General features: G+C 56.7%; 2 protein-coding genes across 7 annotated transcripts in view; one reads left to right on the top strand and one right to left on the bottom strand.

The window, feature by feature from the left end:
* Positions 1 to 4,075: 4,075 nt before the first annotated feature.
* On the bottom strand, positions 4,076 to 15,661 carry CFAP410 (cilia and flagella associated protein 410). Of its 3 annotated transcripts, none has more exons than XM_010801655.4 (7): positions 15,500 to 15,661; positions 13,556 to 13,574; positions 12,160 to 12,206; positions 9,409 to 9,638; positions 9,067 to 9,238; positions 7,367 to 7,460; positions 4,076 to 5,287 (listed from the first exon to the last, which is right to left on the bottom strand). In XM_010801655.4, exons 1-7 carry the CDS (start codon positions 15,577 to 15,579, stop codon positions 5,156 to 5,158), a joined length of 774 nt encoding a protein of 257 aa, XP_010799957.1. In that variant the 5' UTR covers positions 15,580 to 15,661; the 3' UTR covers positions 4,076 to 5,155. The 3 variants fall into 3 exon arrangements, with proteins under 3 accessions (XP_010799957.1, XP_024845079.1, NP_001069249.1); XM_024989311.2 differs by having other exon boundaries at positions 7,367 to 7,457; positions 15,368 to 15,528; NM_001075781.1 differs by having other exon boundaries at positions 15,368 to 15,516.
* An 8,952-nt stretch (positions 15,662 to 24,613) lies between these two features.
* TRPM2 (transient receptor potential cation channel subfamily M member 2) overlaps positions 24,614 to 26,939 on the top strand; it is a 50,496-nt gene continuing 48,170 nt past the window's right edge. Inside the window, exon 1 of one of the 4 annotated variants that reach the window (XM_024996726.2) lies at positions 24,614 to 24,899. The gene's annotated coding sequence lies outside the window, so the exon portion shown is untranslated. Of the gene's footprint in view, positions 24,900 to 24,936; positions 25,107 to 26,939 lie in introns of those variants that run through there. The other 3 variants (XM_024996764.2, XM_024996733.2, XM_024996729.2) reach the window with 3 other exon arrangements.

Here is a 26,939-nt window from a genome sequence, read left to right on the forward strand (position 1 = left end):
TCAGGTGAGGTTTTTTGGGAGGCCCTGACCTCGGAGGGTCCACAGGCCCAATTGGGAGTCCCCGGGTTGGAGGGCCTCCTGGTCAGGTCTCAAATGGCTGACCGGCTCTAAGGCTGATGCTGGTGCCCACTTCTCTGGTTCCTTCATGTCCCCACAGACCCTGGCTTTTTCCAGGGTTTTCGGATTGGTTTTGCTTAAATGTGCAGAGTCTACAGATCCTGGTAAAACCCTGGAATATTGGCCTCGCAGGCTCTTTCTCGCTTCTCCAGGCTGGGCACTGGGTGTCCTGGGGTGGCCCGGGCCCTATCACTGCAGGGGTCAAGGGGAGCTGGGCGCGGGTGAAGCCAGCACTGGGCAGTGCCTGGGCCAGCGTGGCATCCTGGCAGGCAGCAGTTGCCTCAGCAGCAGGGGAGGACCTGGCCCCATACTGGCCTCTGCCAGCTAGGACACTTCCTCCAGGCCTGCCATCTGCCTCCTTGGAGCCACTCAGCCTTCCTCCCTGGGGCGTGCCAGTGCGGGGCACATAGGGAGCTGCCTCCCAGGCCGAAAGACGTCAGCGGTGCCACCGGCCACCTGACCTGCAGCTGGGAAGCAGAGGGTGAGACTGTAGCAGCTGCAGGAGAGCCTAGGGGTCCAGCCCCACCGCTGTTCTGCTCCTCCCCGTCACCCGCTTTCCTCCTCTCAGCCAGCCCTGGGCTCCCCAAGCAAAGGGGTCTCACCAGGACCTCAGGAGCTGCCTGTTGACAGAATTCCAGTGTTTGCTGCTCCTGAGCTCAGGGAGGGAGGGACCACAGCCTTCTTAGCCCTGATCTGAGGATGCCTGTCAGGGGGACTGAGGTCACCTGATCAGGGCAAGCCCACCAGGACACCCCCTGTCATTAAGGCAGAGTCACCTGATGAGGGGCTTCCCTGGTGGCTCAGCTGGTAAAGAATCTGCCTGCATTGCAGGAGACCTGGGTTTGATTCCCGGGTTGAAAAGATCCCCTGGAGAAGGGAAAGGCTACCCACTGCAGTATTCTGGCCTGGAGAATCCCATGGACTGTATAATCCATGGGGTCACAGAGTTGGACACGACTGAGCAACTTTCACTTTTCACTTCCACCTGATGAGGGCCTTCACTACATCTGTGAACTCTTCACCTTGGCCGTATAAGGCAGCATATCCACACTCAGATTGCCCTCCCACTTAGGGGTGGGGTCTTATCTGGTGGACACACCAGGGGTCAGGACCTTGGGGCACCTGAGAATCCCACCCCCTCCCCCAGACAACAAGCGTGGGCTTCACTTGCAGGGAGTGTGTGCGCTGCAGTTTCTCAGAACAGGGTGGGGTGGTGCGTACAGCCAAGGACACGCCACAGAGGACATAGCTGACTGAGGGGCTGCGGGCCCAGGAGCAGGGTGAGCCAGAGGTCATGCATCACCCTCTGGCTGCCTGAGGCTGAGGAGGAGCCTGGGAGGGGCTGAGTGAGGTCTGCTGCACACAGGGGTGCTGGGCATGTGTTCCCGTGGTCCAGAGAGCAGGAGCAATCACCCTACCCGCCTTGGGAAGCAGCCTGAACCCCCCATGTCCACAACTCCTGCTCTGCCCCCTTGGTCTAGGGCCACCCCGCTGGGAAAGGAGGGGAGCGTTTGAACCCAGAGCCCCTCTCAACACTGACAGCTGCCCCCAGGCCCAGGGCAGCTCTCCACAAGCCACACCCCCTCCCTGAGCCTGGTGCCCACTGGGGAGGCAGTCAGGAAAGGCTCTGGGACGCACGCGACCACAAGTGCATTGTTTTTCTGTCTCAGCATTCTTGAGCTCTTTCTTACGATGTGAAGACTATTATTTCAGGCCCTACCAAACCCTGCTATTTCTGCGAGGCTTCCAGGGAAGGCAGCCCATGAGTCATTCTTGCGGGGGTGATGGAACTTGGAACAGCATCCACCGAAGCAGACGTTTGTGCAGCAGGTTTAACTAGAGCCCTTCTCTGTGATCCTGCCGGCGGCAGGCTCAGCAGGTGCTGGACAGTGTTTCTGGGTAATCGTTCCAGAGGCTCCCGCGCAGGTGCACTCCGACGGGGCAGTGGGAGGGACCTCCCCTGAGGGCCTAAGTGCAGGGGGCGGGGAGGCCCTCAGACTCTGTTGCAGACCCTGGAGAGTCCGGCCAGGGGACATCAAGGCCGCAGGCAGTGTCTGTCTCAGTCTGATGGTCGAGTTGGGGTGCCCACACGTCAGGGTCCTCATCTGTCAGCAGTCCCACCCACTGGGTATGTGGGGACGGTGAGTGATACTGTCTTGGCTTTCCCACTTGTTGACATCTTGAGGAAGTGTTGATTCAGACACTACACCCCTGGCCTGGCTAAGGTTCATAGGTTTGTCTCTTCAACCCTGCCCCACCCACCAGTCCCCCGAGGAGGGGGAGGGGTATCTGTGGGGCTCCTCAGGCCGAGCTGTGGCCACCCACCTCTCTTGCATGATGCTGTGATGGGCAGCTTTGCCTTTATGCAGAAACAGTGCTTTTTCCTAATGTCAAAAGTGACAGTCCTCAGAAGCAGAAAGACACCGACTTCCCAGGGAGCAGGCCCCTTGTTGAACAAGTGTGAAGACTCTCAGGTCGGTGACAGCGGAGTGCGGACCCAGCTCAGGCTCCCACGTGCCCGTGTGCCCCGGCTGAGTGGCTACAGGAGCACAGGGCAGACACGACTCTCATGCTGGCAGTACCGTTGGCCTCACTCAACTGGGCCACCGTGCACTGCCACTCCCAGCTGGGCTGGCACTCTTCTTGGCCCGAGATCTGGCGAGTGCCACGGCTGCATCTTGCCTGCACGGCATACCCAGGTCCTCCCAGGCTTTGGGGGGTCCCTTTGGAACCACAGGCTTCCCAGGAAGACCCTGGAGCCCTTGTCCAATCACAGTGCCCTGGAGAACCCCTGTCCTGGGAGGATGCTGGCAGCAGGGCCCCTTTCTTGTCTGGTTTCCCAGACGGTTTGATGGGGGACCTGTGAGTGTCCCCCAGGTTCAGGGACGGAGGCACCGACGAGTGCTGCCCCAGGGGACGACTATCAGAGGGTGGCCCAGCGTCCTCCAGCAAACGGAGCAGCCCTGGGCTTGGGGACATGGTGGGTCAGTGGCCCCTGGAAGGCGTGTTCCCTCCTGCTCCTTCTGGAAGGTGCCCCCAGTCAACACGATCAGAGGGCACCCTGAGAGTGTCTCCCCAGAACTCAGCTCCCCTTCTGACTCACTGTGGGGGTGGGGCAGGGCAGAGGGAGGGGCTGCAGCTCAAAACTGTGCTGTAGGGGCTCTGGGGGTCCCCACCCACCTGACAGTCTAAGATGCGATGTCACCTCCACGTGGGAGGCTCTGGTCGGGGGACACCAGCCATCCCCTGGCTCTGGCTGCACTGTGGCCTGGCCCAGTCAGTGCCACAGCCAGGTCAGGCCCAGACCCCACTTGTCCTGCCAGATGAGTGTTGGGCCCTCCACGCAGCATGCTAGCAACTGGCTCGGTGGACCCCGAGGTGGGGTCTGAGATAGTGACTGCCCTCGTTCCTGCGCAGCAGCTCACAGGGAGCACGTGGCGTGTGGCTGACCTGCAGCGACACTGACGAGCGCTTCAGATGAACAGTGTGCCCTCTTGGGTCTCAGCCCTCCCCTCCATAACTGGGACCAGCAGGACACACTCACGGGTGTAATGCTAACACCTGCTTTGCTCAGAAACCCTGCTCTCAGTGTCACCTGGGGACAAGCTCAGAGTAGGGCTGTGACGTGAACATTACAGATCAGAGGCCTGGGATCCAGGCCAGGGCCAGAAGCGCTTTGTCCTCAGTCCAGCCTGAGGGCTTCAAAAGAGCACTAAGTAGGCAGGTGGCTGTGAGTGGGACCCAGTGAGTTGATGGGAGGCCGTGACTAAGGAGTCAGAGAAGGTGAGAGGTGGGGGTGATGCAGAGTCAAGGGGCTAATGCGGGTATTCATTCCAACCAGGGTGCAAGTCAAGGGTCCCCGACTGAGGTGTACCAGGACATGGGGCTGGGGTGGTGGGTGTGAGAGGTGCCCGGCGGGCGGGGAGGAGAGTGTTAATATCACACAAACACACCCAGCTTGTTCTCACCAGGATGGACTTTATTGGGAGCATCCAACATCTCATAATTACAAGAGAAGGCACGTGCACGGCAGAGGCCATCCGTTCTGGATGCCCCCACATGGCGAGTCCCCACTTCCCAAGGCCAGAGCCCACCCCTTCCCTGAGAACTACAGGCGGCCCCACCGATGAACCACGCCTTCCCCGGGGCTCCCAGGGGAGACGAGCCTCAGTGCGTGCAGCTCCCTCTTCCCAGAGTCAGGGGTCTTCCAGGTGCTCAGCCAGCCCCCCTTGGGTCTGTGCACCCCCAGCTTCCCACTGGATGCCAGTGCCTGCCACTTCCACCCCAGCAAGAATAGGCAGGCACTCCCTAAAGGCTCAGATGGCCCCTCCTCCCACTGTGGCCCCAGGACAGCCCCTGGGACTGCGGCTTCCCTGCCAGCGACGCTTCCCAATGGAAGAAAACCTAAGGCATGGTTTCTAGAAGCTGTCCCTTCCCATGCAGCTGCTGCTTCTGACCGGCTCCCTGTCATCCAGTCCCTCACGCAGGGGCAGCATAGGCTCCTGCGTCGTGTGGGGCTCTCGACAAGGGACACAAAGTGCCCCACAGACAAGACGTCCTGGAGGCAGCAGGCGGCCTGTCCCTACGCTGCCTTCATTCTGGAAGTTCCCTGCGGTTGACAGAAATCCATCCTGTGACCAAGTCACAACTGGCATGGAGAAAACACGTGAGTAATGCCGTCACCTTAACAAGAGTGAACCTGTCACGGAGGACATGCCTGCTCCCACACCAGACTTCGGGAAAGCATTTATTAGGAGGACGGCCGCAAAGCCCACCCTGAGGAGGAGCTACACGAAGGTGGTCCTAGGAGACAGGAGGCACCAGCCACGACCCTCCCAGCAGAGGGCGCAGGGCGGTCTGCCCAGCAGCCTCTCCTGCCCCTGCCGGGTGCCATCTGCAACAAGAGCCCGGCTTCCCAGGGATGCAGCCCTGTGCCTGGGCTCAGCCTGGGGTTGGCCAGCAGAGGCTGCAGCTGGGAGCCCCCTTCCCAGGTTCGGGAAGACACTGGGCTTCAGTGCAGGGTCCCGCTGACTTGGGGTCACTCCATGTCCTCCTGCAACTCCCGCTTGTGCAGGGCCTGGAGCCGGCTGACCACGGTCTGGTGGACGGCCTCCAGTCCCTCGATGTCCAGCTCTCGCAGCAGCATCAGGATGGCCATCAGGATATTGTTCTGGGGACACAGAGAGTCACTGCCTGAGCGCCACGCCTGTGACGCTGGGCCACCCACACCACACACATCACCAGAGCACAGCCTTCAGGGGGCAGCCTTCCAGACAGACCCAGGCGGATGGAAGCCGTGGCCGTGGCTGGGGTACAGCACTCGCCACCTGCAGGGACTTCCTAGATCACCTCCTGCTCACAGCCCCAAGGCCCAGAGAGGCTGAGTAACAGGCCTTCATCACACAGCTGGTCAGCGATGGAGCAGAGACCAGAAGCAGGTGCTCAGTAACATGTGCTCAAATGCACATGGGCTTAGTGTGTGACATGCACACATGTCCACACAACCACACCCGGGTCCCATCTGCATTTGAGCAGAGAAATGCCACTTCTACTGGGAAAATCCGGGAAGGATTTTACACAAAAAGGCTATTTGAGCTGATCCTTCTTGTGGGATGACTGGAGGGATGGCCACAAGCCAGAGCACGTGGCCTATGTGGACACGCTTGGGATGCTGGCCCCTGGCCTCTGCAATGCCCTAAGGCTCCTGCTCCCTCAAATCTCGCTAGCTCCCCATGTCCCCAGGTCTTCCTGGCCACCAGCACCCGCACTCAGAAGCTTGTGGGGGGCTGGATGCCTCAGGGTCACCCAGCCTGGGTGACCACAAGGACCCCTGCAAGCAGGGCCAGACCATTCTGTCCTCTGCTTTCAGAGCAAGCATCTTGCTTGAGCAGGTGTGATAATCTTCTGTATGTATCTACGGCAGGCACGGAGTTGAACCAGAACCTTCAGTCCCTGGTCCACTCTCCTCGGCAGAGGCCCTGCCATGGGGGTGGGGTGGGAGCTCCTGGCCTCAGCCCAGCCGCTGGGCAGACCTGCCACCCGCGACAGTACACACCTCGGGCTCCTCCTGAAATGTGTGGAAGGTGTGTGCAGGGACCCGGAGCTGTCCCACACAGCCAGCTTGCACAAGAGCAGGCTGTGGTCCCAGGGGCAGTGGCCCACTGGGGTGGGGCCAGGGGAGGGAGACTGGCCACAGGCCCACTGACTGCTCTCTGGACTGGCCTTCGGCCCATGGTCACACCCACCACAGCCCTGGGGGGACGCCTTCTGGTGGGGACGGGCCTCAGTGTGTCCGACTCTGCACCTCTGGTGAACTCTGTGCCCATTTCAAGCCATCGCTGCACAAATGAGTCAGGGAGGCCCTGCTGTGGCTTCGGGCAGCCCTGCCTGGACGTAGCGCCAGCCTTTGTGAGCCCACAGGGAGGTCACAGCACCCTATGGCATGGGTCAGGCCGAGCAGGGGCTGGAGCAGGTGCCAGGGGTCCCGTCCGCCCCCACAGACCCCAGTCCTGACAGCCCCCGCCCCCCCGTGCCCGGGTGGCAAGGTCCTCTCCAAGTTCTCCCTGCCAAAGACTGGTCAGGGGATGACTCTGAACCTGCTGGCAGGAGGGGGCACACAGGGAAGCTGCTGTGCCGGCCAGAGGACACAGAGGGAGAAATGGCTCCGCCCTTCAGGGGTAGGGCGGCCTGTGAGCAGGGACAAGCCCAGACACAAGACACAGTGACTCGAGCAGCAGATGGAGGAGACCCTGGAGGGAGCTGGTCTTCACTGATGTACCCCGGCTGCCCCCTACGTTCAGCCAACACCCGTGATCCTCACAAGGAAGCCTGTGGAGCCCAGGGGCCCGCTGCATGGTCCCCGCATAGGGATACCACCCTGCCCCTGCCCCTACTAGAGCATCCCCACTTCCAACAGCAGGCGGGAGGGCTCTTCCCAAGCAGCAATCTCTCTGGGTTGAGCACTGCCACAGTGACCTTCCCACCCCCCAGGACCGCCCTCAGCACAGCCCCCTGCGCTGGGGACCCCACTGCCCACAAAGGCACCCCCTCTCTGCTTGCCATGTCCGACCAGCTTACATCTGGACACAGACACTGGATCCAGATGGCTGGCTTCCCACCCGCTGGGGCCTGGCTTTGCGCGTCACTGCAGTGTCTCCAGCCCCGTCCCTCAGCTCTCAGCCCCCAGTGTCCACACTCTGTGGAGGGGGAACCAGGGCCATCTCCCACCAGGTGGCCTCATCACACTCACCTTGCTCGAGCGACTGCTTGTGGCCTCCTGCTGTGAGAACGGAGGAAACTGGTCCCGGGAGGTGGGCTTCAGGCCAAGCTGCCCCTGGTCGCTGCTGGCAGGAGGAGGACAGCGGGGAGTGAGGCCGGAGGCAACTGGAGCCCAGCCCTCGCTGTCCACACATCTGTGGGTCCGGGCCCGGCACCCCAGGGCACAGGGAGGAAAAGACTCCTAAAAGTAGACCCTACCCATCTGCAGGGAAACCGCCACTCCAGACTCTGCTTCTGGGGGTTGGGAGCAGTGGACAGAGGGGTGTGGCAGCACAACTTTTCTCAGCCCTGGGGTCACCTCCCTCCCCCTGGAGCTCACACAGGATGGGGCACTAACACACACGACATATGAGCCCCGGACATGGAGGGGGGCCTGCAGCTAACCCCTGCCAGGCGACAGCCATGCGCCCTCCCCCACGCCGCCGGAGCAGCCACGTGCCCTCTGGCCAAGCCGCAGGAGAGCCACGCCCCCTCCCTGCCACGCCGAAGGAGAGCCACGCACCTTCCTGCCAGCCGTGGGGCAGCCACGTGCCCTCCCCGCCACACCACGGGGCAGCCACGTGCCCTCCTACCATGCTGAAGGAGAGCCACGTCCCCTCCCGCCACGCTGCGGGAGAGCCACGTGCCATCCTCCCATGCTGTGGGGCAGCCACGGGCCCTCCTCCCATGCCGCGGGAGAGCCACCCCCCCCCCCGCCACGTGGGAGAGGCACACGTCCTCCTCCCATGCCGCAGGAGAGCCACGTCCCCTTCCGCCATGCCACGGGACAGCCACGCCCCCCTCCCGCTAGCCACTGGACAACCACGCGCCCTCCTCCCACGCCGCAGGAGAGCCATGTCCCCTCCTGCCACACCGGGGAGCAGCCACGTGCCCTCCTGCCATGCCGCGGGACAGCCACACGCCCTCCTGCCACGTGGGAGAGGCACACACCCTCCTCTCACGCTGAGGGACAGCCATGCACCCTCCCGCCATGCCGCGGGAGAGCCACACGCCCTCCCGCCACGCCACGGGGCAGCCATGCACCCTCCTCCCACACTGCAGGTGAGCCACGCCCCCTCTTGCCACGCTGTGGGGCAGCCACATGCCCTCATGCCAGGCCATGGGAGAGCCATGTGCCCTCCTGCCACGCCACGGGAGAGCCACATCCCCTCCTGCCACGTGGGAGAGGCACACGCCCTCCTCCCATGCTGAGGGACAGCCACGCGCCCTCCTGCCATGCTGTAGGAGAGCCAGCAGGTGGCCCTCATTTGCGAGTGGATGCCTGGCCTGTGCCCCACTGAGAACAGTGGTCTTCACCATGTTCCCCACGTCCAGTTTCTGCCCATAAACAGCCATCAGCTGAGGTACCCTGTGGGTCAGAAAGGGCCCTTCCTCGGCCCGCACACCCTGTCATCCCCAGGACTCCTGACCAGTGGCTCGGGTGGCCAGGGTCACAGGGCTTCCGTTCGGCGCAGCCGGCCCCATACCTCCACCAGCTCACCGCCCGAGTCCACTGCTCCCCAGGAGGGCTGGTCTTGCACTTGGCAGAGCTCCCTGCCCTGGGTCTTCTCTCAGCCATGCAGCTGACACCAGGCTGGGGCCCAGAGCCAGACCAGAAACAAGCACACACACCCCCACCCCCAGTCCCAGAAGTGCAGCTGCGGGAGGGCTGGGGAGGCCCACAGGCCACACCTGGCCTCCCCCTTGCCGAGGTTCAGAGGATCCTGTGTCGTCTCAGTGGCAGCGTCCACAGCACTCAGGGTATAGGACAGCTCGGGTGGGCCGCTCCCCAAGTCCTCTCTGCTGGGGGCCGTGACCTCCTCTCCCTCCATCAGCGCCCGGGACACCTCTTCCTCCGTCACAGCTGGGGGGTGGTGCAGAAGCATCAGTGGCCTCACTGCACATGAGCCCACCCGGCCCAGCCTGGCTGTTCCCTCGGCTCAGTGCGGTCCCCTTTGGAGAGGTGGCTCAGCCCTCAGGAGGCCGGCCTCTCTTGCACCTGTGATGGGGGCAGGGGGATATAAGGACACCCACCCTGGTTGTCCAGCTTCTGCAGCTGCGGCAGAGTGCGCAGGACGGTCATGCGGTAGAGGTGGGGGCAGGTGCCACAGCAGGGGTTCTCGGCCAGCCAGAGCACCCGCAGGCGCGGGAGGCCCTTCAGGTGGATGAGCTCTGCAAGGCTGGGAATGCAGTTCTTGCGCAGGTACAGCTCACTCAGCTGCCGGCAGCGGCTCACAGGCTCCAGGCTGGAGATGCTGTTGACACTGCGTGGACGCGGCCGTCAGCGCCGGTCCAGGGCCCCCACCCCACCACGCAGACGAGCACTGCCTGCTGGTGCCCACCTGCCCTCACCTTAGGGTGGAGGGCAAGGGAGCCCCCAGGCCCAAGAGAAAGCTTTACCCTCCAGCTGCAGTGGGAGCGGCAGCCCCTACTCTGCTGTGGCTGCGAGGAGTCCATGTCAGGGTGGGAGTCCCGACAGGACAGGGGACTGAGGACTCCATGGGACACACCAGTGAGCCCAAAATGGGCAGTAGCCAGGAAAACCCACGACGAACCTAAGCAAGCCCACTCAAGCCCCACACGACCAAGACCTGAACACTGAACTTCCAAACCCCATGTTCACAAAAGAATTAACTACAGAATTAAACTGAGTGAACGGGAAAGAGGAAATCATCCAGACACCAGGCAGAGACCTGCAGGTTTGAGCTGACAGAGCAGGGTCACCTCCCGCACACCCAGATGGACGAGCCATGAATGCAGGCTCAGTGTGAGGAGGGTGGCTGACCATAAGCCTTAGGCCGTGGGGGATCTGCCCGTCCTGCCAGACTGTCTGGACCACTCTCCGTTGGATGCTGGGCTGGGCTGGGCAGGGATGCCCTCACTCACCCCTAGGGTCACTCCCACCACACCCGACACTGTCACTGAAGCAGCGGGACAAGGGTGCCACCGTCTCAGCACAAGTGAACCCAGGCTCTGGGATCCTCGCGATGGGGGAGCCACACAGGCCGTCGGGGTGGAGGCTTGAGGTCGAGGGCTTGAGCCGGCAGGGGTCGAGAGACCCCTCCTTGACCACTGGGCTATGGCCTCCCATAGCTCTTGCTACAGACTGACTGTGTCCCCAGATCCACACATTGAGATCCTGACCCCCAGTGCAGTGGTGTGAGGATGTGGGGCCCCCATGAGTGGGGCCAGCGCCATTATGAAATGGACCCCCAGAGCTGTCCGAACCTTCTGCCAGGTGAGGACACAGGGCGCCCTCACCAGACACTGGTCTTGGACTTATGGCCTCTGAACTATGAGGAACAAATGCCTGTGAAATCCCATTAGAGCAGCCAGACCGGACTAAGCCTTGCCACCCATGGGCATTGAGAGCAAACCAAAACGATGTAATTGCACAGGACTGCCGCCCAGCGGCCTGGGGTCAGTGGCTTAGCCGCGGGGCCCCCCAGTTCCAGAAAGGCTAGGAGTCCAGGCCACAGCCCTGGGCACTGTCCCTCTTCGGGCCGCAGCAATGAGAACCACTGCGGTACAAGGGGCCTTGGCTCAGAGGCTGGGGACTTGCCCCAGAGCCCTGATGGCGCTCGGTAGAGACGGGGTTAAGTCCACACCTGATCCAAGTTTCCTACTATTTGGGGAATGAAAGATAAGGCCTTTTTTGTCAGGTAAGGCCTTCTAGGTGCACATCCCCGACAGCTTCACTGACAATCGTCACAGGTAAGTGATGGCAGACGCCAGGCGCTTGCACACACTGGCTGCTCCGTCTTCCCCACTGCATCCACTCCTCCTCGCCCCCTGCTCACAGTCATTGTCTTACAGCTGGGGGAGCCGAGGCACAAGGGCCGAGCTGGGCCCAGGCTGGGAGAGGGGCTCCGGGCCCACTCCTTCATTCATTCTTTCATTCCGCAAGCAGGTGCCAGCCCCAGCCTGTCGGGCCAGGGCCGGAGGTGGGTGAGCACAAGGTGGGTGGCAGAAGGCACCCAGGGTGACCGCCGAAGGCACAAGAACAAGCGGGGTCAGGAAGGACAGGGTGGCCAGTGTGACGAGGAAGGTAAGTCTCAGGACCTGCATGGGACCCAGGGCCTGCAACCCCACACACAGGGCGAGTCCTGAGACCTTCTGAGCTGCCAAGCAAGGAGTTAGCCTTCATTGCAGCGCTTCAATCTCCACAAGGTTTACACATGGGGACCTGCAGAAAGCACTCCAACATCTGCAGGGGCAGCCTCCTCCCCAGACCCAGAGTGGGTGGGTCAGAGTTCAGGTAGGAAGAGACTTCCTCCTTCCCTCACCTTCCAAATGCCCCCACCCCACCCGGAGCCTGGAGCCCCAAAGGCAGCATTTGGCTCATTCAAGGTTTCTTTAGTCTGTTAAAAGGTGTATGACCCTGGAAGAGTGACTATTATCAAGGACAGACCATGCAGTGCAGGGAAGTTGGCAGAGCTCCGGGCACTGATGGAACCAGGACGGAGACAAGGCTGGCACTGGGGGCGCTGGGACAGACACAGCCACCCTAGGGTGGCACCCCATGACCCAGGGACGGGGGTGGGGAGGCAAGCTCGGGGGGAGGCCTGGGTGCCCTCCTGGAAGAAGGGCAGAGTTAAGGAGTAACCAAGCCCTGGTGCTACCTTGGTGTAGCCTGCAAAAGCAGGCCTCCCAGACCAAGGATGGGAGTTATCAAAGGATAATTAGTTATTCAGGTTATTAACCAGCCCACGGGAGGGATCTGGACACTCTCCTCATCTTCCAGCCCTGGTGACTTAGGAGGGGTGGCCAGCAAGGGTTCGGTACCTGAGGGTGATCACTTCCAGGCTGGGCATTTCCCGGCATATGGAGATCTATGAAGGAAAAGAACGTGACTGCAATCATCACAGGATGCTGGCATGTGACATCACATCTCTCCAGCAGCCAAAAGAACCCAGGGGGAGCTTCTGCCCACCCCCTGACAAGGGCCCAAGCGGAAGAGCCTCCCCCTTCCCGACTAGGAACACGCAGGGCTTTGCAGCCCGTTCCCCTCTGCAGCCCAGACGTCCCCTCTGCCTGATGGAGAGATGGCACCCTCTCCACAACTCGAACCAGCATCATTACCACTAAACGCTGCCAGCCATTGAGATGGGGCATTTCTAATTGTAGATATCCTCAAAGGACCTCAGTGAGGAGACTCAATGGACAGCCAGCCTTTCTCCCTACTGTCCCTGACATCCAAGGAAAGGAGAGAAGCCCCTTCTTGCCAACAGAGCTGTTGTGATATGGAGACAGGCTCAAAACTAGACCTGAGAACATGTTAACACTGACTCAGGGGAAAGGGCCAGTGGGGCACAAGCTGGTCCATGAAGACCCATAACCTGCAAGACTGATGAGCAGTGGAGCCCCGAATATGTGTGTGTCTGTCTGCCAGACAGTGGGCATGGGGCCAGAGGGGGCTCCTGACATCAACAAGCTGTCTGGTCAGGATGCTTCACACGTGCACTGAATCTGTTTTCTGTTACAGCAGTGTTTTGCCTTGTCTTTGCTGCTACAGAATCAGGCGCAACAGGCTTTTCTGGAGGGCTCCGACTCTCAGCATGTCCAACTTTGCTTTTCAGGATAGGTACAGTTCAAGTTCCAAAACAGAAGTTGGTAAGAACCAACTGCTGGGCACCCCACTCGGTGTGAGCTGGAGACATTCATCCCAGGACTGGGGGCTGGGGTCGGGAGTGGAGTTGGGAAGAAACCGAGTCACAGACACTCAGCTCCGCTCAGCTCCTCTCTCTGCCCCTGCCCAGCCCTCATCTCTTCCTGCCACGGGAATAGCGGGTGAAGATGGATCTGACCAGGGAAGGGGCTGAAGAGAGGAAACTCCTTAGGGACATGAAGTCCAAGAATCTATTAAAAAAAGTTTAAAAAGACCCCCCTCCCCCAAGCCAAGTGCACTGTTCCTAAAGTCAACCAAGCACGTGGGAGAGGTCTGCATCCTGGATCAGCCCCCTCTTCTGTGAGGCCCGCTTCTCATCTGCAGGAAGATGTGTGAAGGCACTTTGGAATTAACTTGGGGCTACAGAACTTCTTTTCACAAGTGGCTCTTCCTTACTAAAGCTGCTAAAGTAACAAATGGACGGGGACCTGGATGGGATGGGTGTGGGTCTGTCCACTTAACCTTCCTCCCAGGGATCAGGGACCATTTGGAGATGACCAGCATGGTACTTACATCAGTGAGACGGCTGCCCCTGGGGAGAGAAAAGACATATGCACTTTTAGTTTGTCAAAGTTGAATAAAAAAACTAAAAACAAAAATTAATGACAAACGTCTACAAACTTTAAGAGTCTACGACTTTGGACTCCCCTGGTGGTACAGTGGATAAGAATCGGCCTGCCAGTGCCGGTGACATGGGCTCCATCCCTGGTCTGGGAAGACTGCACGTGTAACTGAGCTTGTGCACCGCAACTACAGAGCCTGTGCTCTAGAGCCCGTGAGCTGCAGCCCACGCGCCTGCAGCCCGTGCTCCGCAACAAGTGAAGCCACTGCGATGAGAAAAGCCCGTGTACTGCAACCAGCATGTGGCCCCCACCTGCCACAACTAGAGAAAAAACCTGCAGGTAGCAACAAAGGCCCAGCGCAGCCAAAAATTAAACACCCGAGTTTTTAAAAAAGAATCTGTAAGTGAGAAAAAAAAAAAAGTATATGATTTCAACGACCAAGTAAAAGAAAACTTTCTCAGACGACTGACAAAGGTGCCCAAAATCATTTCCAGGTTGATTTTGGACAAAACCATTTGATGCTGGTGGCTGCTCTTCAGACTAAGCAGTGGCAGAGGCTGCCCCGTCTGAAGGACACAAAGACTCACTCATGCTCAAGGCTGCTGTGCCCAGGGATAATTCCCTAACACACATAAACAAGGGAGTCTTTGCAACAGGACAAGTTCAAAGGCTGAACTTATGACTTATGAAACACACTTCAGAAAGCCTGAAATGCGGTCGTTGTGCCTCCCTCCCGAGGGGAAGGCTGACTGCTCACGCAGAACAAGGGCATGCATTGTTGAAAACAAATGACACAAATGCTGTGGCCAAAATACCAGATGTGTGGGGCAGAGAGAAAGGCTTCTAATGAGCAGGCAGATCTCACTGCAGTCAATCTGCCTGCCACCAGCAGGAGGATCGTCCGCTTCTGGCTGAGAGCCACCTGAGCTGTCCAGAGCACGGAGGCGCTCGGAGCCCTGCCTGGAGTCCCCATTGAACACGGGCAGACCTTTCAGGAGTTCCAGGAGCACTCCTGGTCCTTCCTTGGTGCAGCTAGCCCTGGCCACCCTGTCTTTGAGGCTGCACTGACCCCACAGCACCTGTATCTCTAACCATTACCTCCTAGACAGTGAGTCCCCTGGGGACAACGCATCCCTACCCAGGGCTCAATTACAACAGTGTTTACTGAAAGATCACTTTGATGGAGCCTCAGTTTCCTTTCTTTGCCCTAAAAAGGGTGTTAGCCACCTTGATCTCCCATCTCATCAGCAGGCTTGGCTCCCAGGGCTGCTGGCAATTTCAGAAAAGACACCTCTCTACAGAGAACTGTCTGCCCCACTATAGCCATCTAGAAGCCCAAGAGCCAGTCTTCAAGGGAATTCCAATTGTCCTGTGCAAGGAGGGCAGGTTTGGAGTTGTGTGTGAAACACCACCCGGTCAGGAGAGATGAAAATTCTGGAATGGTTTTGCCAAAGGCCCCCTGAGCTTATGCAACACCTCCCAGAGGCTGGGCGGACCAGACATGGGCCAAGAAGGTGAGGCCCAGGTGCCCCTCCTAGATTCCGAACCCCTCTGCATCCTCCGCAGGCCCTTGCAGTCCCCGCTCCAGAGAAGAGGAGGCGGGCAGGGGTCCCCGCTCCAGGGACCCCTGGAGGGGGTTCTGGACAGGGGTCTCCACTTCTAGAAAGCTCTTCCCAGCCATGCCCCAGGGCAGGGGTCCGGGGAAGGGTTGTCGGGCAGCGGGGAGGACGCGCGGGGACGGGCTCTGGCCTCTGGTCCTCACCAGCAGTTGAGCTTCCTCACGCTGTGAAGCTCCGAGGCCTTGGCCCGGGACAGGACCATCTTCCGCGTCAGCTTCATGGCGGCGGGCCCCCAGAACCCCAGACCCCCGCAGAACTCTCAAATCTCTCGCTACCTCGGCGGATGTTGGCCACGCCGGCGCCCGTCTCCAAGGGGCGGGGCCCGCATCATTAGGAGCGCGTCCTGAGAGCCCATTGGCCCCCTCTGAGGGGACGGGCCGGCGCGAGTGCAGTGGGGCCGCTTGGGCTTCCGCCTCGCGTCTTGGCTCCTCCCCCACCTGCTCCGACCGGCCCCTGGAGCCGCTTGCCTCGTCCTGCGCGTGCGCAGTGGTGGTGACGCAGGGCTCTGACGTACCTCTGCGGCGACTGGATTGGAGGCGCCAGTCGGCTACGAGAGACCTCACCCGGGTCCCAGATCCTAAGCCAGGTCCCCGTCCCCACCCAGAACCCCGAATTCCAACCCCGGACCCCAGTCCTGGCCCCGAGGCTGGTGAGTTAGAAGTGATGGTCTCTTTCAGTTCAGTTCAGTCGCTAAGTCGTGTCCGACTATTTGCGACCCCATGAACAGCATCACTCCAGGCCTCCCTGTCCATCACCAACTCTCTAAACTGCCTTGAATTAGGAAGATTTTAAGCTTTGAAACGAGAAATCCAGAAGAGTTCTAGGGCTGCGCTGATTCCTTTCCCTCTCAGCGTTTAAGGAAAGAAGGCAGGAACCAAAGGTAACAGAGACCTCACAAGTAGTCAGACATTTTAGAAATCAAAGGGTTGCTTGGGCTGCAAAGTACATTAAGACGTGTGTCCGAGATCTCAGACCTCAGAGGTGACAAGACCAAACTCAGCCTCTGCTCTGACGCCTTTCCCACTGGACCCTGGTCCTGTGTTTGGCCTGACCAGCACAGTCTCAGCAAAGATCCTGTTGTTATCCCCACCCTGATCTCTGCGAACCCTCATTGTCTGATTTTGTTGCTCTTCCCTCCCTCGCAAGTGGTATGTAATATTCTTGGCCTGTCGTTTGTAAGATCCTCCGCCCTTGAGGTCTTCTCAGTTCAGTTCAGTTCAGTTCAGTCGCTTAGTCGTGTCAGACTCTTTGTGACCCTATGAAATGCCCCACACCAGGCCTCCCTGTCTATCACCAACTACCGGAGTTCACTCAAACTCATGTCCATCGAGTCGGTGATGCCATCCAACCATCTCATCCTCTGTTGTCCTCTTCTCCTCCTGCCTTCAGTCTTTCTCAGCATCAGGGTCTTTTCAAATGAGTCAGCTCTTCACATCAGGTGGCCAAAGTATTGGAGTTTCAGCTTCAACATCAGTCCTTCTAATGAATATTCAGGACTGATTTCCGTTAGGATGGACTGGTTGGCTCTCTTTGCAGTCCAAGGGACTCTCAAGAGTCTTCTCCAACACCATAGTTCAAAAGCATCAATTCTTCGCTCTCAGATTTCTTTATAGTCCAACTCTCACATCCATATATGACTACTGGAAAAACCATAGCCTTGACTAGATGGACCTTTGTTGGCAAAGTCTCTGCTTTTTAATATGCTCTCTAGGTTGGAATCCTAGTAACTTTCCATCCACTTGCCCCTCACTGCTCCTTTTCTGTAAATCCCCCTAGTCCTTGTTGAATTTGGAGTTGAGCCCAGTCTGTCTCTAAGTGCAATAGTCTTGAATAAAGTCTTCCTTACCCTTTTAACAAGTGTCAGGATCATTTTTTTCTTTCACAAGGGTCAGAGTTGGCTTTGCCAAGGTGTCACGGCAATATCCGAAGCCCAGGGCCCTGGAGACTGGTGGAGGACTTGCCTGTACGAGGGACTCCTGGCACAACCAGGGGCCCTGATTCAGTGGGGGAGAGTGGAATTTTGCTGTAGCCCAGCTATCTTTATTGTAAAGACAATACAGGGGATTATAAAAGAGAAAAGCATCCCCACAGTAGTTTAACTGCTGTATTTCCTGTATTTCGTCCGGTGTGCAAATTGGAAGTGGTCAAACGAGAGATGGCAAGAGTAAATGTCAACATTCTAGGAATCAGCAAACTCAAATGGACTGGAATGGGTGAATTTAACTCAGATGACCATTATATCTACTACTGTAGGCAGGAATCCCTCAGAAGAAATGGAGTAGCCATCATGGTCAACAAAAGAGTCTGAAATGCAGTACTTGGATGCAATCTAAAAAATGACAGAATGATCTCTGTTCATTTCCAAGGCAAATCATTCAATACCACAGTAATCCAAGTCTTTGCCCCAACCAGTAATGCTGAAGAAGCTGAAGTTGAACGGTTCTATGAAGACCTACAAGACCTTTTAGAACTAACACCCCCAAAAAGATATCCTTTTCATTATAGGGGACTGGAATGCAAAAGTAGGAAGTCAAGAAACACCTGGAGTAACAGGCAAATTTGGCCTTGGAATATGGAATGAAGCAGGGCAGAGACTAATAGAGTTTTGCCAAGAAAATGCACTGGTCATAGCAAGCACCCTCTTCCAACAACACAAGAGAAGACTCTACACATGGACATCACCAGATTGTCAACACCGAAATCGGATTGATTATGTTCTTTGCAGCCAAAGATGGAGAAGCTCTATACAGTCAACAAAAACAAGACCAGGAGCTGACTGTGGCTCAGATCATGAACTCCTTATTACCAAATTCAGACTTAAATTGAAGAAAGTAGGGAAAACCACTAGACCATTCAGGTATGACCTAAATCAAATCCCTTATGATTATACAGTGGAAGTGAGAAATAGATTTAAGGGCCTAGATCTGATAGATAGAGTGCCTGATGAACTATGGAATGAAGTTCGTGACATTGTACAGGAGACAGGGATCAAGACCATCCCCATGGCAAAGAAATGCAAAAAAGCAAAATGGCTGTCTGGGTAGGCCTTACAAATAGCTGTGAAAAGAAGAGAAGCCAAAAGCAAAGGAGAAAAGGAAAGATACAAGCATCTGAATACAGAGTTCCAAAAATAGCAAGGAGAGATAAGAAAGCCTTCCTCAGCGATCAATGCAAAGAAATAGAGGAATACAACAGAATGGGAAAGACTAGAGATCTCTTCAAGAAAATTAGAGATAGCAAGGGAACATTTCATGCAAAGATGAGCTCAATAAAGGACAGAAATGGTATGGACCTAATAAAAGCAGAAGATATTAAGAAGAGGTGGTAAGCATACACAGAAGAACTGTACAAAAAAGATCTTCACGACCCAGATAATCACAATGGTGTGATCACTGACCTAGAGCCAGACATCCTGGAATGTGAAGTCAAGTTGGCCTTAGAAAGCATCACTATGAACAAAGCTAGTGGAGGTGTTGGAATTCCAGCTGAGCTATTTCAAATCCTGAAAGATGATGCTGTGAAAGTGCTGCACTCAATATGCCAGCAAATTTGGAAAACTCAGCAGTGGCCACAGGACTGGAAACGGTCAGCTTTCATTCCAATCCCAAAGAAAGGCAATGTCAAAGAATGCTCAAATTACCACACAATTGCACTCATTTCACGTGCTAGTAAAGTAATGCTCAAAATTCTCCAAGCCATGCTTCAGCAATACGTGAACTGTGAACTTCCAGTTGTTCAAGCTGGTTTTAGAAAAGGCAGAGGAACCAGAGATCAAATTGCCAACATCTGCTAGATCATGGAAAAAGCAAGAGAATTCCAGAAAAATATCTATTTCTGCTTTATTGACTATGCCAAAGCCTTTGACTGTGTGGATCACAAGAAACTGTGGAAAATTCTTCAAGGGATGGGAATACCAGACCACCTGACCTGCCTCTTGAGAAATCTGTATGCAGGTCAGGAAGCAAGTTAGAACTGGACATGGAACAACAGACTGGTTCCAAATAGGAAAAGGAGTACGTCAAGGCTGTATATTGTCACCCAGCTTATTTAACTTATATGCAGAGTACATCATGAGAAATGTTGGACTGGAAGAAGCACAAGCTGGAATCAAGATTGCTGGGAGAAATATCAATAACTTCAGATATGAAGATGACACCATCGTTATGGCAGAAAGTGAAGAGGAACTAAAAAGCCTCTTGATGAAGGTGAAAGAGGAGAGTGAAAAAGTTGGCTTAAAGCTCAACATTCAGAAAATGAAGATCATGGCATCCGGTCCCATCACTTCATGGGAAATAGATGGGGAAACAGTGGAAACAGTGTCAGACTTTATTTTTCTGGGCTCCAAAATCACCGCAGATGGTGACTGCAGCCATGAAATTAAAAGACGCTTACTCCTTGGAAGGAAAGTTATGACCAACCTAGATAGCATATTCAAAAGCAGAGACATTACTTTGCCAACAAAGGTCCCTCTAGTCAAGGCTATGGTTTTTCCTGTGGTCATGTATGGATGTGAGAGTTGCACTGTGAAGAAGGCTGAACACCAAAGAATTGATGGTTTTGAACTGTGGTGTTGGAGAAGACTCTTGAGAGTCCCTTGGACTGCAAGGAGATCCAACCAGTCCATTCTGAAGGAGATCAGCCCTGGGATTTCTTTGGAAGGAATGATGCTAAAGCTGTAACTGCAGTACTTTGGCCACCTCATGTGAAGAGTTGACTTATTGGAAAAGACTCTGATGCTGGGAGGGATTGGGGGCAGGAGGAGAAGGGAACAACAGAGGATGAGATGGCTGGATGGCATCACTGACTCGATGGGTATGAGTCTGAGTGAACTCTGGGAGTTGGCGATGGACAGGGAGGCCTGGCGTGCTGTGATTCATGGGGTCGCAAAGAGTCGGACACAACTGAGCGACTGAACTGAACTGTGGTGTTGTGAAGGGTTTATCAGTCAAGTCTTGGCCAGAACCCCCTCATCCATGCCTGGGTTCTGCTGTACAGTGGGTTCTCTTAAGTGAGTAGAACCGGTGTGAGGGGTTCGGGCAGAGAGTACGGCCAGCTGGAGTACAGGTGTCCCAGACCCACATGCCACCTGCCCTGGTTTACTAGCCCGTGTGGCCACACGGGGGCTCCTCTGATCAGCTGGTGAAGGATGGCTGGCTCAGTGCTAGCTGCAGAATGTCTCCCTCTGGTGGTCCCGAAAGAACTCATGAAGGCCAATGCCCGCAATAGGCAGCACTTCGAGCAGGGCACTGGCCTGGGATTTGGTTTGATCCCACTGAAGGAGTTAGTCACTCAGTCCAGACTCTTTGCAACCCTATGGATTGTAACCTGCCCCAGGCTCCTCTGTCCATGGGATTCTCCAGGCAAGAATACTGGACTGGGTTGCCAGTCCCTACCCAACCCAGGGATTGAACCTGGTCTCCTGCATTGCAGGCAGATTATTTACCATCTGAGCTGCCAGGGAAGCCCTTCATCCCTCTAGCAGGCTAGTGAGTCAGCTTGTTACACCTTTGTGAGTGCCAGCAGGAGACTGCAACTCCTGGGTCAGAGACAAAGGACGGTTTATTCCTCGTGGCACTGACAGATATGCATCAGCAGCCCCACATCTGAATTTCACAGGAGCAACTCAGTGGGCTCTGTAGATGCTCACTGCCTGTGCTGTGGGCACACATGGTACTGAGAGGGATCAAGGAGCTGTGGATCCACCACTTTTCCAGCCAGTAGTGAGCGATCCTCATCTTGGTCCGGGGTGACGACCCTCATGTCTCAAGGTTACCAGGTGTAGGAACAATGAAAGGAAACAGCCTTGCCACCTTGGCACACCAGCAAGACCTGTAGGTGAGCAAGAGGTCCAGGGCCCTGGCCGCCACGTGGAGTGCCTGTCCCTCTGCTGTGTGTGGAGGGCAGTGTGCTGACATTGGATTGTGCGTGGACTCACAGACAGGTAGGGATGGCCTGACCCTCTGGTGGTGGGGGGACCAAAAGGAGAGAGATGGAGAATCAGGGGCAGAGAGGTCTGGAAGGGGTGGTAGTGTGGGCTGCCAGGTGGAGATACTCATACCCTGCTGTGAGGCCACTGGGCACCCACCACAGATGAGGCACTGGACAGCAGGGAGACAGCCCATTGATGGCCGTCAGTCTCTTTCCTCAGCCAGCCTGGTGCTGGCTGTGGGTCAGACAGGGTGTGGCTGGGATGGAGGCTGAACATGGCATCGTCCCTCGGAGAGACTGGGCAGTGATGCACTCCAGCAGGATGGACACGTTCTGGGTTGGCTCTGCTTCCTGCCTGTGGGGACTCAGCCGGTACCAAAGTCTTGGGGCTCATTGTAGTTTGATCCACCAGCACAGGATCGGTCCCACACATCACATCAGACTAGGGGACCCACTTCAGGGGCCCCAAGGCCCTGCGTGATGTGCCCCCACTCCCTCCCCTCATCTTGTGCCACACTCCCCTGGCACACTTCCCTTCCTGATGGTCCTCAAACATACGACTGAGTTCACCTCAGTTTGCACCTGCTCTTCCCTGGATCCAGATGCCTTTCATTGATTGTTATGGCTTGATCCATCACTTCCTCAGAAAGTGGATCACTTCCTCTATCCACCCTGCTGAGAAAGGCCTTCCCAGCTACCCTCCCACCAACCCTGTGACCTCTAGTTCCTGCCCTGCTGACCTCAATGTTTATTATGTCCCTTGTGCTTTATGCTGTTCTCCCCCTGGACTACGGGCCTGGGCTCTTCTCCCTGGAGACCCAGCACCTAGACATGGTCTCCCTGTAGCAAGGCTTCAGTGCCCGTGGGCTGGCTGGCTGATGAACATGCAGGGTCTGCAGGTGCCTTTGATGCCAGTCCTGGCAGGTTCCCAAGTCACCGCTCCCTCATCCACTGGGGGTGAAAAGATTTCCTTCCACACTAGATCACAAAGTCTTCAAACAGTTGTGGGAACTTAGCATGGTGCTTGGCGTGTGGGGGGCCCAGGCTGAGTGATCGAGCCTTTCTGCCCTCCTCCACTGACAGTGACCCTGGCCAGTGCAGAAAGCCATCGAGATGGACAGATGGACTCTGTGGCAAAGCACAGAAAGGACTTGTAGAGAAAAGACTGGCCTGTGTTTATTCATTTTATTCCATGTCCTGACTGTCCGGGTCATTTCTACCTCCATTCTCATCACTGTCACTGCAGAATGTATGGGCAATCTGGTAGAACTTTCTGGAATGGCACTCAGCCACTAGGGTGTCCACAGTCTTTACCCTCCTGGGCAGCACACCACACCCACTTACTTCATTGGGCAGGCTTTTCTGATTAGACGTTTCTAGAATGGAGGCCATCTGTTGACCTCATCGATGAAGTGATGAAGGAAAACAATGTTGTCCCCCAGCATTAGGCCCACTACTTTTCATCCTCTCTCTCGACCAGGGTTCAGCAACCTACAGCCCACAGGCCAGATCCAGCCACTGCCTGTTTTTGTAGATAAAGTTTTATTGGCACATAGCCAGGCCCTCTGCGTGTTCTTATAAGTAAAGTTTTATTGACACACAGTCAGACCTACTTGCTTGTGTTTTGCCAATGGCTGCTCTCTGGCTGTAAGGACAGAGTAGTTCAAATGGAGGTGCAAAACCTAATGATTTACCATCTGGCCCACTATAAAAAAGTCTGTACGCCCTCTCTAGGCTTCTCATGAAGACTCACCACAGGCAGACCATGTCTAGGGGCTGGGACTCCCAGCCCCCGGACTCTCACCGCCTTCCTCTGCCAACCCTCCCCAGCTCTTCCTCCAAGGAGCCAACAGCCTCGCCTCTCTATTTCAATGTATTATTCACAAGAGCGCGCCATGCTAGTAACTTTTTCAGTGACTGTGGTTTTCTCTGGCTGGCAGAGCAAGGGGCTTTATGTTTTTGGCATGATGTCTGTGCTGGAACAAAGTCCTCTACTCTGCATTTCCTTTATCTGAACTTGAAACACCCCTCAGTCAGGATCAGTACTTAATGATCTTGTACTCTATGGTTCCTGCTTTTTATTTTTATGGAAAAGATGTTTCATAATTGGTTTTGCAATTATGGAGCATGACCTGCTTGTGAAATATGTGGTTTTCTAGAAGGGAATGAGCCCCAGGGGGGACCCTGTGGGCACAAATGTTTTGTCAGAAGTCTGGTTCATGAGATACTCGGCCTTAAGTGATATTTCCACGAAGGCCCTGGGATACATGAAAATGAAAGCCAGCCTGTCCGACGGCTTTGCAGTTACTGCTGTGTCATGAAATATTAACTTCCCTTTAGTATGCTTTTAGACGTGAGATGACTCTCGGGCCAGAGGGCATTGGGGAAGGAGCCCTGGGCGAGAGCGTGGACAGAGCTGCTGAGAAGCAGCTGCGGACACGGGTGGGTCTCCGCTTCCTTTGCCTGTTGACTAGGGTCTGAGATGCCTCTTAGGGGTTGTGGCTGTCCATGTAGCAGGATAACCCCTGTGATGGCCACTCACTGAGCTCCTGCTGCTCTGAGGATGCAGCTGTGGCAGATGGAGCCTGTGCCCCTGCAATGTGAAGTCCTACAGACCAGAGTTGCAATCTGGTGGACCAGCCATGATGCCTAGGTGCTGTGCCCCTGCAGTGGGCAGCCCTGCATATGAGAGCTGTTGGGTAACAGCCACCATTGCTGGTGCCAACCACCTTGGAAGAGAGACTCCAGTCATCTTCAAAGTACTTGAGAAAATGATCTAGTGCTGTCCAAGGAGCTCTGATGGGTTCTGACACTTACCCCAAGCTGCTTGGAAACCTCTGGGTGGTGGGCGAGTGAGACAGGGGCCAGCCATTGGCCAGGGCACCTGGGGCACTTTGGTCAATGCACCTAGCAGCTTTGCAGAGAGGCAGAGGCAGATGGAGGCGAAAGGCCCTCCAGAGGAGGATGCTCTAGGCAGGAGTCTGGACACTGCGTCCATGTACCCAGAGGAGGAAATGAGGGTCAGCTGGCAGCCCCTGGCCCTGCAATCAGAGGGAGCACGGGACCCTGTTCACTTCCCTAGGTCATGAGGCCGCACGGGGTGGCAGCCAGGAAGGAGAGGGCAGAGGGCTGCTGTGGGGTGAGAGATTTGTGGTGAGGGAATTTGGGGTTGTAGGAAAAGCTTCGATCAGTTTTTCGGGAGTCAGCATTCAGTCCTCTCTGTGCTCCAGTCAGGAGGACTGGGAAGGTGCAGCCAGGGTGGAGATGAGGCACCTGTGGGTCCGGGGCAGCACCTGCTGGGGTGAACCCTGTGTGGAGCTCCTCCTGGTGCCTTGGATCCTGCCTTACAGGGAATGGGCTCCTGGCTCGGGGCCCCTAGGAAGATGGGGCAGGGCAGCTGCAGACCAGTAAGGGAAGTGGTTCACCCAGTCTCCGGGCCCCCATTCTCCGACACAGCCCCAGTACAGTCCTGCGCCCCACCTCCCAGCGGTTAGGACTTGATAAGAACATCCTCCGGGTTCACACTTGGCGCCAGCCTCTTGGGAGGGGATCTGGGGAGGCGGACCGGGCTCCAAAGGGTAGTCTCTCCTCCTGGGCTCTGGTCTGGAGTGCGGAACGGGGCGGACTGCGCTCTCTGGAGTCGTGACGCGGAACACGCTGCGGGGGCCCCGCGGGGCCAGGGCTGCGGTCCTGCTCAGCCGCGGAGGCGGCGGCGCGAGTGACGCGAGAGCGCGGGCCTCTCAGCGGGTGGGTACGCACGCCGGCCCGGGTGGAGGGAACCGAGGTGCTGCGGAGGCGCGTATCAAGGGCAGGATGCCCCAGGATCCAGGGGGAGGGTCGGGCCGGCACAAGGCTCGGAGCCCAGGCTGGGGTGCGTGGGCCAAGGGATGCGGCTGGGTCCGGGCGCGGGCGCGGGAGCTGGGGGTCGTGGAAGGCTGCAGCAAGCTCCAAAGTGTGAGTGCGCCGGAGTGCAGAGGGCTGGGCTGGGCGCGGCTCGGGCTGCCGTGGGGGCTGCAGCGGGGGTGCGGGGCTGCAGCGGGGGTGCGGGACTGCTGCCACAGGCAGGCGGCTGGCCGAGTGCGGATGTCCGCTGGACTGCGGCGCGGGGCGCAGGCGCTGCGACACGGCTGGGTGCGGTCTCTCCGGAGGCGCCGTGTCGCGACTTGGGGACATCTGGGACTTGGCCATCTCAGGCTCTTCCTCTGACCCGCGCCCCCAAGACCTCCCGGCCCAGTTCCGTGGTTGGCGGTTCCTTTGCCCTTCACCCGCATGTGGCTATTTTTAGTCTTCGAAGTGCTGTCACAGCCAGGATTTCAAAGGATGCTGGAGGAGGAGCTCAGGGAGCAGCTACAGGGTTAGAGGAGTGGAGAGGGGGCGCACACAGGGCAGCAGCCAGTGTGCCCAGACCAGCACGTGGTTCTGTTTACCGGTGAGTCTTCTGGGGTGGGGAGGGTGGGGTACCAGGAGGAGCCCTGTCTGGGTGAGTCCCCATGGGAACATTCACCCTGTGCTCCTGTCAGCCCCCCACTCCTCTCTAGGGCCACAGGTTCACGTTTTGTTAGTGTTTTGTGCTGGATGACATTTGTAGGTGAGCATGTTGTTACTGGAGAAGGCGATGGCACCCCACTCCAGTACTCTTGCCTGGAAAATCCCATGGACGGAGGAGCCTGGTAGGCTGCAGTCCATGGGGTCGCTAAGAGTCGGATACGACTGAGCGTCTTCATTTTCACTTTTCATTTTCATGCATTGGAGAAGGAAATGGCAACCCACTCCAGTGTTCTTGCCTGGAGAATCCCAGGGACGGGGGAGCCTAGTGGGCTGCTGTCTATGGAGTCGCACAGAGTCGGACACGACTGAATCGACTCAGCAGCAGCAGCAGCAGCAGCATGTTGTTACTATATTCAGGCCTGCTGCTGCTGCTGCTGCTGCTGAGTCGCTTCAGTCCTGTCCGACTCTGTGCGACCCCATAGACGGCAGCCCACTAGGCTCCTCTGTCCCTGGGATTCTCCAGGCAAGAATAGTGGAGTGGGTTGCCATTTCCTTCTCCAATATTCAGGCCTAGTGGTCAGATTCTCTTTCTTCTTGGAAGTCATTTCCTTTTAGAGTTTTCTCAACATACCTGTGCTAATTGTTGTTGCTTTTCTGTCCCTAAATCATGTTCAACTCTTTGTGACCCCACGGACTGCAGCACGCCAGGCTTCCCTGTCCTTCACCATCTCCCGGAGCTTGCTCAAACTCATGTCTGTTGAGTTGGTGACGTTATCCAACCATCTCATCCTCTGTTGCCCCCTTCTCCTCCTGCCCTCAATCTTTCTTAGCATCAGGGTCTTTTCTAATGAGTGGCTCTTTGCATCAGGTGGCCTAAGTAGTGGAGCTTCAGCTTCAGCATCAGTCCTTCCAATGAATATTTTGGGTTGACTTCCTTTAGGAATGACTGCAGTCAATCATCTCCTTGCAGTCCAAGGGACTCTCAAGAGTCTTCTCCAACACCACAGTTCAAAAGTATCAATTCTTCCCCACTCAGCCTTCTTTATGGTCCAACTCTCACATCTGTTCATGACTACAAGAAAAATCATAGCTTTGACCATACAAACTTTGTCAGCAAAGTGGTATCTCTGCTTTTTAATACACTGTCTAGGTTTGTGATAGCTTTTCTTCCAAGGAACAAGTGTATTTAATGTCATAGCTGCAGTCCCTGTCTGCAGTGATTTTGGAGCCTGAGACAATAAAATCTGTCACTGTTTCCATTGTTTCCCCATCTATTTGCCATGAAGTGATGGGACTGGC

This window comes from Bos taurus, chromosome 1, assembly GCF_002263795.3.
Source record: "Bos taurus isolate L1 Dominette 01449 registration number 42190680 breed Hereford chromosome 1, ARS-UCD2.0, whole genome shotgun sequence".
Lineage (NCBI taxonomy): Eukaryota > Metazoa > Chordata > Mammalia > Artiodactyla > Bovidae > Bos > Bos taurus.